We start from the raw sequence: 15,354 nt of genomic DNA, 5'->3' as shown, positions 1-15,354 counted from the left end.
AAGTGGATATGGAGGATGCTAAAAAGCAATCACACCAGCAGGGGTAAAATGATGGCACCCAAACCCAGACTTTATTTTCAGCTTTAAAGCACTGCTCAGAATTGAAAACCACAACAGAAAAGTAAAGAGTTTAGCCCAAAGGTGAAAACATATATCCTGGGCAGATCTCAAATGGTTAAAGCAAAGACCTATGAAATGCCTACAGTTCCAAGCGCTGAAGCCTCCCCATCAATAGGCTGTTCTTACACCACACCATGTGTTGGTGGTGGGGTTTTTTATACCTGATCACAGAATACTTCACAATTACAGCATTCTAGCCACTCTAACAAAGCTTAGTGAAGTTTTTTAAACACTGATGAAGTGATAGCTCAGTTTTGAACTGAATCCATTCAACCTGAACTACTGCCCTTCAATATTGAACTACATCACTGCACTGAGCTAACTTACAAGAGTAAAAGATATGTTAACTGATTCTAGAATAAAGCAAAGTAAATTAAGGGCTACTTCAGTTATTTTCTTAATAATGAGATATGAAAGATGGATATACAAAATATCTTAGAACTCCACACTTTTGAAGCGGAGGAAAAAAACCTCTTGGCATCACTGTGCAAAAAGACACTGCTGATAACAAGAGATGAGCAGTAGGAAGAGATGTGAAATCACACACTTTAAAACAAAAACCAACAGCCTGGGAAATTCCCTGTCAGAAATGACTGTGAAAAAGTTTCCATGTATTAGCTGATCAGAAGGTGACTGAATTGTTCAGGTGATGCAGCAGAAGGAGAACCCAGTATGATCACAGCATGCAATCTCCAGAAATACAGTTCTGGGCTCTTCTCCACCACCCCAGCAGAGACCTTATTTGGAAATTTTGCACACATTCCCAGCTGCGTGTTTTAAATAAAGATGGCTTAAAGCCATACACATACATACAGTCAGAAAAAAACTATCAGGATTATGAGAAGAAAAACTAATACTTGACAAAGTGCAGGAAGAGCACAGCTTTCTCAGCCCACACTGAGAGAAAGATCACTATGCAGAAATAGAAAGGAGGAAAAAAATATTTTCAGTACAAGGCAATGCAGGTGTAAAGCCTAATGAGCAGGAAGCTGAAAGAAAGCTGCTATCTAATGAACCACAGAGACTCTCCAAGCCAGACTCTACAGGAGCCGTGGTAGAGAAGGCTTTCAAACTGAAGCCAGGCAAAGTTATGAGTGTGCTACACAAGTGTGTAATGGCAGTGACCCAGAAAATTCTTTCCAGATCCATGTCACTCATCCAAGCAGAAAAGTCTGAAGTGAGCCTGTTGTTTGATATACTTAGTGTTCAGAAGCATACTAACCAACAGAGGAAGAAAAAAGACAAAATCCAACATAACTAACATAAAAACATTTTAGTTGTTCTTATTGGTAGCTTCTTAGTAAACACCTAAGTACTGTGTAAATGCCAAAGAAATTTTTTTAAAGATACAAATATTTAGGGAGTTCCTGTGCATAGATGCAAAAACTGAGCCCTGTCTCCATAAAATACCATATTTATTGAATGAAATTTGATGAAAATTTAAAGAGAGACATGACTAATTCACAAGCAATTAAATGGAAATTTTGTTTGAAGTCTGATGGCTGCAGCCATGTCAATGCCACCCTTGGAGTTTTAAGTAAAGGATTATCTTTGCTTTAGAACATCAAGAAAGAGCTCAGGAGAAAAGTGGGTGGAAGTTTCCACTATTTTCCTTGACTGACAATGGAAGTTGCACACTTCTGCTTCAGCTCAAATAAAAAAAAGAACACAAAGAATTGCAATATTACAAATGACACACACGTGGACATGAAAGCCCTTGCTAAAGCTTGTTTTTCAAAATATTCTGATTGTAGCATTTTCTAATATCAAGAAAAATGTATATTGCCATAATCACTAGTCTCAGCTTGCTAATTGCACAATATTGAGCATTTAAAACAATGTTACAATTGTTTTTAAAAGTTGGACATCTACAAGGCAATTAATTTTGATTGAAAATGGGGATGATGTTATTTTCAAATGTGAATTTCCAAAGAAAGACTGCTTAAAAAAGAAGTCTGTAGATAATATTTTTCAGACCAATGCAAAAAGTAAAAAGATTTCATATTTGCATCACAGATAGTATAGGTAGTCTTCCTAATTTTCTGGCTAATGAAGAAACAGTACAGTAACAAGATAAAATGTGTTTTAATGACAACCATTTCTCTTTATAAATGATTAATGTTGCAAAATCTTCAAATACTATGATTTTACCATAAATACAATTTTTTAATGCTATACTAACATGACTACTAGTCAAACAGTTTTGTTACTTATTTTATGAGTTTTGCAAGTGCAAATGTTCTCATGCCATGGCAACACAACAATGGGGAATGTTGCTGTAACACCCCAAGCTTTGCTTGCTACTTTACTTTACACCTTTCCTCAGATGGTAGTCAAAGAAAATTAATGAAAATGTTTTATTCCGACACAAGTTTCCAAAACTGTATGTGCTATCATGCCATCATGCATTCCTAATACCTCCATAGTTTCTGTTCTGTCACACAGAGCAAGATTCCAACTTCTATGAACAACTCAACTATTGAGTACTATAGCCAAAACCCTTATTAGTGTGTCACACTGTGATCATAGGAAGGGAAATACTAAAGGATCATTCTTCTTCTTTTCATCAAGGCATCTTTAAGAAGTGCTACAGTGCTCCCTAAATTCTGGAGCACAGTGCAGCAGCAACTGTGCAAATCCATTTAAAATTATTTACCTATATCAGCACAGAAGTATCTCTTACAGTAATAATATCTCCAATAAATTTTGAAACAACCTGCAGAGATTTTCTTTGTAGTCCAAGTGACATTTACTCAAAGCTGTATTATGTAACTCTAAATTTCATTAGCCTCCCACCTTGTTGTTTTTTTTTTAAATTGCCTAACTTTTACAAATATCCACAACTACATTATGAGATAAGCAAAACAACAACGCCCCACATGAGGCCTGTTATAATCAAGGCTGCTTTGGAGTGAGCAGACATTGTCAACTGAAGCACCATGTTATTCTGCTTAAAATGCTGACATTCATGTGTGACTTTTAGAAATTCATCTATTTGTGTCTGTGCAGGTGTGCACACAGAGTTTAAATCATCCCTTATGCTCCTGCCTTGCGTCAACAGCATCCTAAAAACACGACCCATGTAAAAACTTACATACTCTACTGACACCATGAAATGTTTCAGTGGTGTTTATTTAGGAAGAGATTTTTACATCACAGATAGCCAAGCTGCAGAAAAATAAGCAGTACAGAAATCAGGTTGAAATACCAAGACCAGAAACTGCAGCCCATTCTACAAACACAATCAAGTGACATTCATCTTTTTTCTCCCATCTACCAGAAGTTAAATGCTGGAGTTGTGTGTGCATTTACATGGTCAAGGTGTGTGCATTTACCTGAACTACTGCACTAGGTCACCTTGCCATGACCAGATAATTTGAGAGCCAAACCAACTGCTCATTTACAACAGCACTGAAATGGTAGTAGCTGTTTGCTGTAACACATGGGGCAAGAGATTTAGAAAGTTACTTTCCTAAAAGTGGTAGACATTTTAGTCATTACTACACTAAGCATGTTATCTCTGGATGCTCAACTGAATAAAACCCCAGTTGGAGCACTGAACATCCACTTTAAAAAAAGTTCTAAAAATAATCATGCTACTCTAACTCAGGAATTCCTAAGTTTAGTTTTCCCTGGGTACCATCATCACAGAAGGAATACTAATGTACAATACTAATGGAAGTTGCAGGTGTAGGAATGACATTTAACTGCCTAAACAACCTCTTCCTTCAACAGGAAATAAGTAGATAACTAGATTTTCTATATCCTACTGCTGACATGCACGCCACTGTTTGGGAAACTCCACTTGAGTAATCATTTATTTAGGAAAAGCAGCTGTATTTTTCAGGGACCTTGAAAATATCTGCTAAATGGAAATGTCTAAAAATCCTTTGCCCTGAAATGCAAGAAGTCTCTAATCTTCCCACAAGACACAAAAAACACCATCCCAAGAACAAAATTAAAAAAAAAAAAAAAAAAAAAAACCAAAACCAAATTGTTGTTTGTAACAAAAACAAACAACACAATGAAAAAAAAAAACAACCAAAAAAAACCCCCAAAAATTCCAACAACAACAATATTATCAACTATTGAGAACCTATTGATTTGAAAATGAGCAAGACTGAATAGGACAGAAATTCCCAGAGTCAGATCACAGAAAATATTTGCACAAGTCATACACCAACAGGCAAAGAGAGGTACACATAAATAGAGGCTTCCATAGCTTTCAAAAGAAACTAACACTGTTCTCATTTTACTTTGACTTTCAGTCTGCTCCTACAGCTGTGAACAACTTCAGTTTTAAAATAAAATATGAGTCTTTGCTGCTTTAAAAAAAAAAATCCAATGAACAACCATTTCCAGACACAGAGTTAATTATTTAAGTAGTACATTTTACTAAGGCACCAAAATCCATAAATTCATGCATTTTCCTTTTCCTCCTGGTTCCTTAAAAGTGAGGACAACAGAAAAAAGAATATTCTACATTATTTATGTGTATTTAAAAAGAAAAGATCCCTCTACAGTTAGCTACTTATTCAAAGGCCAAAAAACCTAGCTGAAAATCCACTGGTCAAGCAGGATTTTCAGCAGGTCAAGACTGAAAAGGTGAATGAGACACATCCCAGTCTGACATTTGAATCTTTCCTGAGCAACCTAGCAGAGAAAAGAGCTACTGCCTGCCAAGAATTTGGAAAATATAGGTTCCTTTTCCCCTAGTTTGTTATCAGAAATACATTAAGATTTAGAGGCCAAGCCATACCTTGATTGGTGAAACAGCACAGGCAAAGAGTGCTTGTTTTGAAGAGCCTTTATTTAGCTCCTTATATGTAACGAAAAAAATCTTACATGTAAAAAAAATAAAAACCAAACCCTAAAGAAACCAAACAAAAGCAACCCAAAACCAAAAAAAAAAAAAATCAAACCAAAAAAACCACAAACAAATCAACAAATTAACAACAAAAAACAAATCAAACCAACCAACAAACAAAAAACCCACCAAAAAACTCCTGAATAAATGAAGAGCACAAAGAACTTACTTGGACTAAAATGAGAACAGGGCTGATGGTTCAGCAATCCTAGGATAAAGCTAACTAAGAAATAATTCCCAAAATTCAGTTTAAATTTCACAAAATCTATAACGATTTTTTTTTCCAAACATGACCAAACACATTCAGATACAATGTCCTTCATCAGCCAATTTTCAAGCCATCAATCCCACGACCAACAGCAAATGTATGACCCAGTTCTGTACCCAGGTTCTCTTTTCCAGGCTTCCCCATGCTCTTTCAAATCACCCTGCATTAGACCTTCCTGACATTCATGCAACCCCTACAGCATTTGGCAGGCTGGCAGGCACACAGCAGCAGACAGGCATTTAGGAAACAATGCCATGGATGGAGGCCTAAGAGCACAGCCCAGCTCCCATTCTTCTGGCTCTGCAGGAAGAACAGCAGCACGGAACAGAACGAGCCTATTTTTAACAATAAAACAAGCCAACATGAGCACACACACAAAGGGAGACCCACAAAATAGAACAACGTCACTTTTATGAAATCATTCTTCGGAGGAGGAATAAAAGAAGAAAGCTTTAAACCAATTCTTCTGACTTGCAAGGTCACAGTTTGGAGTCAAGCTATAAACTAATGAATCCTACCTAGAGTGTTTGTCCAAAGGACCCAGCACACAGCACCTATGCTTGCAAGGGAGTGACAGGCTGCAGTCTCAGATAAAAGGAGGCAGTGTTTATACACTGAGGGAAAGAAGTCCCAGGCTGAGGTATTTGACCATCAGGTTCTTGTCTGGGTTTGCAGCATGGTTCCTGGCTGTCCCTATGTCTCTGAAGATCAGGTAACTGCAGTCAGAAAGAGGATGCATTACTGCCACCAAATGCTGGCATATGGTCACCAGCCAAGCCTGGGACAGTTGAAATAAGTCATCTACAGGTAGAAAGCTACAAGGGCTACATGGAGCTACATTTTATGGCATTTGTTAGCTTATTAACAGATCCTAAATGCACATATAATGTAACGTTTTGCTCTTCTCCACATTCTAACTCACAAGCCTGCTTTTCCTCTATTTTGAAAAGCAGCTGGCTCTTGATCCATGTTGAGAAGCTGGAACTGAAAGAGAAGGCTGGTGTTAAACCAGTTTGCATATTCCCAGTCCAAAGGAGAATGGTTGTCTCCATCTGCATCTAAGAGCTGGAAGTGCCATAGAGGTATGCATACATTTGAGTGTAGAGAGTCACAACTGTTTTCACATTCAAAGCAAAATCTTTTTGACATTTTGTCAAATGGTTCACAGCTTTCTGCTGTTTACAGAAGTCACTAAACAAATTCAGAAGACATGTAAGGAAAAATCAGAAAATCCATTTGAATTAAAGGAAGGGTAGTCACACTCTATACACCACAATGGACAGGAATTATGGAAATTGTAGCAGATCAAATTATTTTATGCCTTTTTAAGGTGTTCTGGACGGGGTTTGGAAGGAACACCATATTACTGGAGACATCAACTTGACTGCCTAAAACTCAGGACTTGGGAAATGCTAGAAAACTACTCAGTCCAAGCTGTGAGGTTTAGCAAGCTACTTCCCATTTAGGAAAATCCTCTTTCACTTTTCATGAAAAGGGAACCAAACATAACAGGATTTTGTGTTCCAACATCTGCAATGGAGACCAGCGATTGCAAAAGGACCTAAGACCTTATTTTTAGCTTTTTGGGCAGCTTAAGGTTTAGGCCAAGTATAGAATGCCAGGTTAGCTGTACACCATGAACCAACTGGTTCCTGGCAGCAAGATTGATATTTGCAGTGAGAGCAACCCAAAAAGACAAATATAGCCTTTTGCCCAATGGACCAACATTCTTGCTAATGGAATTAATTGATTCTTGCAGTCTAGTAACCAAGTCCAGCACCACAAGAGTAAATTACAAACACACACACAGAATTTCCTATGTTCCAGTTATTTCACCAAATGTTGCGAACCTTCATCTTTCCCAAGTGACAAGTAAAATCAAATAAATTTGGGCAATAGCTGATTTCCTTCCCTACACCTCAGACTTATTAGGGACCAAGCAGCAGCACTGCTTGTGTTAGGTACTATTATAATGTAAAGCAATTTACCTTCAACATCACCCACATAACAGCAATGCAATCTCTTGTCCTTCATCTGTCCTTCTAGTATCCTCATACAGAACAGGGGGATTGGAAGGAATGATAAACACTCCAATAAATTTTAGCTTCTGGGCACAGGATCAGCTTTCACAAGTAACCCACTGAGCAGAGACCCCTTCAGCACAGTTTATTCTTCTCCTGGTTCTCAGCTGAATCATCACTATCTCAAAATGAACAGCAAAAAGACTACTGGCAAGCTGACAAAACTGGAATAACCACCAACTACCCAATTCTGGGATACCATGCGAGTGCCAGTGACATTTCTGTAACAGACTGATAGATTAAGCATGCAGAGGTTAGAATCCTAAAACCTCTGCAGAACTCCTGGAGTCATGACACACTTCTCTTGCTCTACACATTCTTAAATATAATATTGACATCTTCTTATTATGCTACCATATTCTTAAATATAATATTGACAATGAAATGTGGTGGGTACATGACTCTTTGGTCAAGGGTAAATCTCAAGACATTCATATTTCGTGTTTCTCAAATCCTTAATATTAACCATATTTCTCAAACACTGGAAATACTGGTTCAGTATTACACTCACTTGCAGAAGTCCTGAAATACCCTGTCAAGTGGGGCTTTTTTTCCTCTTTCTAGTAGTATTACTTCTATTAATTTCAAATTTTAGAAAAAGCTACCAAGAATCCATTGGTAATAGTACATTAAAGAATGTATGATAGTAGTCTGGTCATATATCTGCTGCTGCAATTAAGGTATCAAAAATAAAAATCAGATTTTAATAAAATAACCCTAAAATCCTGAAAATCTTGTCTTTATTTCAGTGAAGCAAAAATCACACCCATGTGTATTCAGTGAGGGATTAGTAAAATTAGCTCAGTTTTTCAAACATCAAGGATGCTGTTAAGGGGCAATTTGTAGCAATTTAAAGCCTAGAATACAACAAGGAATAAAAAAATTTGCAAGACAATTGAAGAAAAACTTCAAATAAGCTTTAAAAAAATTACACTTCAGAGTTTCCAGCACCAACATCATGATCCCAGAGTGCTGACGGTCTGAACATACCTTAAACGTTTATGCAATTCTAGTTTAGAATTCAGAAATCACACTTACTAATGCTCATATTCTTAAATCATTCCTGCTATCTCTTGATATTTCATTGATTTTGCAGACAACCTGCAAAGTTATCAAGTACAGAACTATTCTGCAGATAAGCCTCATGTAAGCAGCAGAATACAGAACATGAGACATCTCCCCTCGCTTTTGCTGCTGGAGTGGTACCAGCAGCAGTCACGACTGCAGAAAAAAGCAGCACAACTCACAGCATTTTCTAATCCTCTTGCCGGCTACATGTTTCTTTACATATCACTGAGATCCCCTGCCTTAGATAATTAAAAATTAAATTTCCCAAAAAATCTAACTTGCTTCCTCTCACTGGAATATTTTTACCATTTTGTTCACTAAACTGTTGAGTTTACATCACTTGGAAATGAAGTACCAGCATTAAGTATCACTGATTAAAACCCTTGAGCCAGTATTCAGCAAGGGACTGCAATTATTTTGCAGGTGGAATAATGAATTTGAGATACTGAGGCACAGGATTTCCTTGGTTTTCTTAGTGCTTGCTTCTAGTAACAATGGACTTCATGCTACTCATTGTGTATATTGTGAATTCCATATTTAACTTATTTTTAACTTAGGCTACTTAACACAACCCATTATCTCTGCTTTTTAGAGTTTTTCTTCTTCCTATGCCTTTATTAACTCATAGACTCAGGAGCAAGTCAACAATATGTTAAGGGATTTAGGATTTTTTACTTCTTTTGATGTTTGGGATTTTTGGTTGCTCTGCTAGTTTTTGGTTTATTATAATTGTTGGGTACCAGCAGCTCTCAATTGCAGCTAGATTTTCAGCACATCTGATGATCAGGCAGGAGTGCCAACAACTCAGTAATAATAAATAGCTTTAGTCTCGCAGTCTCAAAATAGCATTTTGGAAGAAGCTGACTTTCCTTTTCAGGTTCACATCTGCATTGTGACTATAAATGCCACATTCCAGTATGCAGCATCAAAAACATCACTCTGCAAACACTCCAACAGCACCACTACATTTGGCCACTTTAGAATATAAACCAGAGCCATAATACGAATATGTTGTGAGGTCTGAAACTCTTACTTCATAAACTTGGTAAAAAATGTCCTACTGTGCAATATTCTACATCAACTACCCATGTTGACCTGAAAAAATTTTAACTACTTCATTACAGGTAAATGGCAGCCTTTCTGGTATGGTTTTGAGGGTTTTCTTTTTTTTTTTTTTTTTTTTCTTTTTCCCTCTTCTCCTCTCACTTTGAAATATACTGTGCAATCCCCAGGCATTGAAGCCATAACAGAAAGATAGCAGGACATCTTCTATGTGCCAAGGATGCTCTCATTGCCATCTCTACAGGTCACTAAATGCATTCGCAGTCATTCCTCTGAAATGACCCAAATTTTGCCATTTATAAGCTTTAGGGGAAATCTTCAGTTAAATGCTGTCCTGCAGAACAGGAATTTAGCCAGAGTCTACCACAGATCTCTGGAAGGATGCCAGGCAAGTCACCTAGTATCAACCTTTTGTATGATCATTAGGCTGTGAGTGCCTGAAGTGGGCTGATACAGAATACTCATGCAACAAAATCCATCCTTTGAATGCTTACTTAGATCTTCCTGTGCTGTGGAATGACCATCTTAAGCTCTCAAAATTCTGCCCTTATGTTTTGCCAAAGATTTGCTTCAGCAGACCTTACTGAAAAATGAAGATAATGCCACCCCCGCAATACCTTAATTATTTGCCTGAGCACTGTAGTTACAAGCTCTTGAAAAGCCACAGAAGAGAATAATATTTATGCTTTTCTCTTCTGAGTAAGACTTGAATAGTACACCATAAACACAACCTGGCCTTTTGAGCAATGAAGCTGGCCCAAAACATCAAACAGCTGCTCATTACAAAGCTATCCACCTCGAGATAAATCTTGCAGAAGATACATGGTCATGCAATTAAAGACTCCATCATAATGCACTTATAAAGAGGTGAAAGACTATATTTCTAATCACATGAAAAATCCACAAGCCTCCAGAGAGGAATTTTTTTTAAAAAATATGCAAATTAAAAGGAAAGGAATAATCAGAAGAGGCCAAACCAGAAATCTGGTTTCAATAAGTGCTAAAAATAAAGGTGCCGAACAACCAAAGATGATAATCTGTATCAAGTCCCAGAGAAATGTAATTCATCAAGATGAACAAAATCATAACCATCAGCAGCTGCAGCAGCTAACAGGTCACTACTACCTAGACAGACCTTTTTCATACATCTATTTTTTGTTCCAGATACAGACATAGAAATGAGCTTAGCAACTGTAGCCATCTGATCACAACACCACACCTTTCCACAACTTAGTAGTGCAGTGTGATGCTCACTCAAAGGACAAATAACTACATCATCCTACATTTATTATAGGAGTCAAGGAAAAATACTGATGATCTCTTCCAGTAACAGAAAAGGATTTCTAGAATAGTTCTAGATTTCTTAGGATAGCATGCCAACAGGCACCTTTACTACACATCAAACTAAAATAACCATGTTTGAACAATCCTCATTCAAGACTTCCTCAAAATATCACTCATTTCCTTATCTTTCCTGGTAGGGAAGGGACCCCTGGCACATGACCACAAATCTTTGTGAACTAAAATATGGTAGGAACAACCCAAAAATTTGAAAAATAAATAAAAATACTGCTTCCAATATTTTTAGTAATTCAAGACAGGTTGAGCACATCAAAGATGGCAGCACGCATGACCACTAAAGAAGTGTCACTGTGCCAGCAGCAAAAGTTGTCCTTTAGCAGACTTTATTTCAATTACATCTGAAGTAAAATTACACGTTCTTACACGTTGTCCATAAGCCACTCCAGTGCATTGTGCAATTCATGAGTTGTTAATCAGTACACAGTCATATAAGAACTATGCATCTCAAGTCCCATTTTTACAAGTCATTATACCTGTCAATTTTTTCATTTTGTTTTTTTTTTTTTTAGTTGACCTTGAGTAAAGTTCTTACAAACAACAGATACAAAGGAAAAACAGAAATGAGGTCAAAAGCTAAAACCTTACAAGGCCCAAGCCTACAATGGGAACCTTCATGCATGAGACCATCATGTGATTTTTTTTCTACATAATAAACCAGGTGTAAGATGCAATGTGTGAAGCTTTTCAAGAGATTGTTTGAACATCCACAAAACAGTATTTTTTGCAACATCATTCATCTTCCTAAAATTTAAGATTAAGAAAATTGTAATGAAAACCCTACAAAGCTGGTTGAGAGGACTCCTATAACCAGCAAGGACACAGCCAAACATAATGAACTTACTTTAGATGCCCCATCCCTGGAAGTGTTCAAGGCCAGGCTGCATGTGGCTTTGAGCAACTTGGTCTAGTAGAAGGTGTCACTGTCCATGCCAGAGGGGTTGGAAGAAGATGGTCTTTAAGGACTCTTCCAACCCAAACTATTCTCAGATTCCTTTAATTACACAAAATCTGGTAAATTACATCAAATACAAGAACAAAGCAGAAGTATTTTTGCAACAGCCCTAATTTCATTTTTCTGCCATCTTTCACCCACAGCATAATTTTACTCCCTGTTAAACAGATGACAGTAGTTGTGTATCAAGAAACATCACTTTCAGATATGTGCTTGTAGCACTGATTCAAACTCCTCCAATTTATGAAATATGAGGCATGTAAGATCAATACACTTGATTGATGCTGCTGACTTTATTTTTTATATTAAAAAAATCTAGGAAACACAAGAGCATTTTTACCCTTCCTCTCTCCATTTTCACCATGATTAAGACAATGGCCAGTTTGCATACCACTTTCACATAACAATAGATTTAAACCATATCCCTCATTCCCTAACTAAACTAGTGTGAAATTAAGATTTAACAGCATTAAGTAAAATTAATTCACAGAAATTTGTGAAACCTAGCACAGGAGATTTTTGCATTCAGTTCCAGATTGGAACTGAATTTTGCATTCAGTTCCAGCAAATCAAGCTGTGAGACTCTGGGTGGGGATGTGACAGAAGTAATTAAGCCTCTCTCCTTGAAATAAGTTCAAGTCAGATATCAATAAAATATTTAGAATTCTGGGAACATACTAACATAAAAATAACTCATTACCAGAAATGAATAATTCAAGAAGTTTTCCCTCTTAGGGAAAGTAAGATAAAGTCTTATGCCTTGGAACTCCAAACTTCCCTTCCCTCTCTATGAAAAACTTACATCTTTTAATCTTACCTTCCAAGGAAAATAATGTCTACCTGCTGAACAGGCATGAAAAGTTTCATTGTTAATGCAGTGTTTTTTGCTGAGCTAGTCTGTGTGCTAACAGTTTAAAGTTCTATATAGTCTTTAAACTAAGTCGTTTTTTCATGCAAAATCTGCAACTGCATGTCTGATAGTATGATTTCTTTCTCTTGCATATATGGGGACATTTATAAAGCAATACCTTGACCTTTTTCCTTTTACTATTCCTACATTTTAGTCCAATATTCATTTTGGAGAGTGAAATTCATCTCTGTGATTTAAATACCTTAAAGTTATACAACTAGAATATGACAGAGTTTGTAATGTAGAGTTTCTGAAAAGCTAGTTTACTTTTTTCCTTTATCTAGAACTTAATCAACTTAACTTATCCTTAATCTAGAACTTTTCATTGACATTCTTTGGAGAGGAGAAAGAGCAGGAAAACATATGCAATACATATGCAGCTTTTTTATTTTATTCCTATTTGCAAATTCAAAGTATCCTATTCTATTTCAGCTTCTTCAGTGCTTGAGTTTCAGGAGGAAAAAAGGTGGGTTATGTTTGGGGTTTTTTTTAGATTAAGTTCTAAATATTTCATGAACATCCAACGGTTTGGTTACATGAACTCACTTATACTTAGAACGTAATTAACAAGGGAAAGAAACAAAACAATCTACAATAAGAAACTGTGATATGTTGCTACATATGTAGGAAAAATTCACTGGACACATTCTAAAACATTTCTAGATTACTTTCTGTATTTCTACACAATCAACACTGAATTCTTGCCAAAAAAATGTTCTGCCTTCAGAAAGTTCCTGCTATCACCTCTTCCCACTATTTATGATTCTTTAACTGTATCTGCTGAACATACTGTTCACATTCCCATGTACATTCTAAGACACAGTAGTCACAGAACACACATTCATAATTATCTTCCCAACAAACAAATTTTAAGATTGAAAACTATATTGAATCATATAAAATCTAGCATGAAGGTTTAAACATTTTAACTGAGCAATAAGGTTCTATACATTTTTATAGAACTTACAGAACCTTTTTGTCATGCAAAACCTAAATTTCTAATTCCTGACACCTGAGGCCTTGTTAAATAATGTTTGCTCTTCTGCTTATGAATGCATTTTTCCCAAACAATAAACACAGGCAGCCTATGGGATTAAAGCATGACAAAGGTGTAGCTGACTCATGGGATCAATTAGAAAGCATCAGTACTTATGCCTTTTGTTCGTTCCATGTTTTACTAACAGTTCCTGCATTTCAGCATAAGTGTATCACAGATGTTCAACGCCATGCTACAAGGCAAAACTACACTAGTACCACACACTAGACAGAATAAATCTATTCTTATCATCACCTACAATTATATCACTTGTTATACAGCTTACATATTGCTTTAAAGTTTTAACAAATGCATAATGATTTTAACTGAATGCTCAAAGCCTCCTGCCCAACCAAAGCATGTCAGCATTTTTCCAGCTAATTTTTAACATTCAAAAAGATCCTAGAGAGTTGCCTTTTTTTAAGCTAAAAACAATTTCAAATACAGCCACCGACATTAATGCCACCTCAGGTGCAGCTTTCCCTCCAAACCCGCTATGAAATCCACAAGCAGGAAAGGCAGTGAGCAGGACGACAAGCAGCTTCAATCTCCATGCAGTTTGCCCGTGACAGGTTATTGATAGAACAAACAGAATTTGCAATACTTACTGAGTGTTTCTCCTGCTGGCCCATAGCTCCATGGTTAGCTGGGATTGCAAGTGGTTTCATAATGAAGAAACATAAGCTGAACTGAATTTACACATCATGTACCAATTTCTTATGGATGGCAAGTCACCCTCTACAGCATTAAATTAAAAAGAGGCGGAGGGGGTGAAACCAGGCTGGAGCTAAAAGTGTCACTAGTGGTAAGCTCAAAACCCCCCTCGCACTTGTAGTGCAGAGCAGCAATCCGAACGACGCCGTTCGTCTCCATTTTTGCCACACTCAAAGTCGAAGCGTGTCAGGACGCACAGAGCCTGATGAAACCCTACATATCCAGCATCCATTCAAGGGAACAAAACCATACCCTGAGCCTGAGGAATGGGAAAGGGAAGGGGAGGGGGGGGGAAAAGGACGAAAAAAAAGCTAAAATGGCTGACTGCACAGAGACTCCCTCAAAAAGGCTTAATAGAGTATTATATTGGTCAGGGTGCGGGAACCAGCCTCCAGCACTCAGCCAAGCATTGTTAATACTCCTGTTTCATTTGCAATCACACACTCGCAAATGCAGCCTCCCCCCTCCCGCCACCACTACCCTGCACTCCCCCAAAATCAGGGCAGCAGCGCACACGAAGAGGGACCTCCTCCCCTGGCTGCTAATGATGCTGACAGAGTAGTGACCAGTGATCTCTGTTCCACTCAGCTAACCAAGTTTGCACAATTAATCTCAGCAGCATGACATTGATGGGCATTTAATTTTATGATGCCTGTTCCTCACAATCGAGACAAGCACTTCTACCGCCCAAAGAGTCAGCAACAAAAATACAACAGTTACACACACAAAAACCCAGAGAATCATGAGTCTGAATGCAATACGCCAATATAATTACGTTATTGTGCTTACTTTGGAAGACCATGGCTGCAGGCAGTTGGCATAGCAACGCACAAGGAAAGCCATTTCCTGGGTAGAAAGAATGCTTCCTTTTCTAAATAAAAAATTCCTCTTAGGATACAAACGGCATTGCTGCT

General features: G+C 37.3%; 1 protein-coding gene across 11 annotated transcripts in view; it reads right to left on the bottom strand.

Moving 5' to 3' along the window:
* Positions 1 to 15,354, bottom strand: part of RAPGEF2 (Rap guanine nucleotide exchange factor 2) — a 184,902-nt gene that overhangs the window by 55,452 nt on the left and 114,096 nt on the right. Inside the window, exons 1-2 of one of the 11 annotated variants that reach the window (XM_036381582.2) lie at positions 15,230 to 15,280; positions 14,335 to 14,372 (exon numbers count right to left, since the gene is read on the bottom strand). The exons of 7 other annotated variants lie outside the window; for them this stretch is intronic. In XM_036381582.2, coding sequence (XP_036237475.1) covers positions 14,335 to 14,372; positions 15,230 to 15,242 — 51 coding nt within the window. In that variant the 5' untranslated portion in view covers positions 15,243 to 15,280. Of the gene's footprint in view, positions 1 to 14,334; positions 14,800 to 15,229; positions 15,301 to 15,354 lie in introns of those variants that run through there. 3 more of the 11 variants (XM_036381580.2, XM_036381579.2, XM_036381583.2) reach the window with 3 other exon arrangements.

This window comes from Molothrus ater, chromosome 4 (genome assembly GCF_012460135.2).
Source record: "Molothrus ater isolate BHLD 08-10-18 breed brown headed cowbird chromosome 4, BPBGC_Mater_1.1, whole genome shotgun sequence".
Classification (NCBI taxonomy): domain Eukaryota; kingdom Metazoa; phylum Chordata; class Aves; order Passeriformes; family Icteridae; genus Molothrus; species Molothrus ater.
The sequence above is the reverse complement of the archived record's forward strand: the minus strand, read 5'-3'. Positions and strand labels throughout refer to the sequence as shown.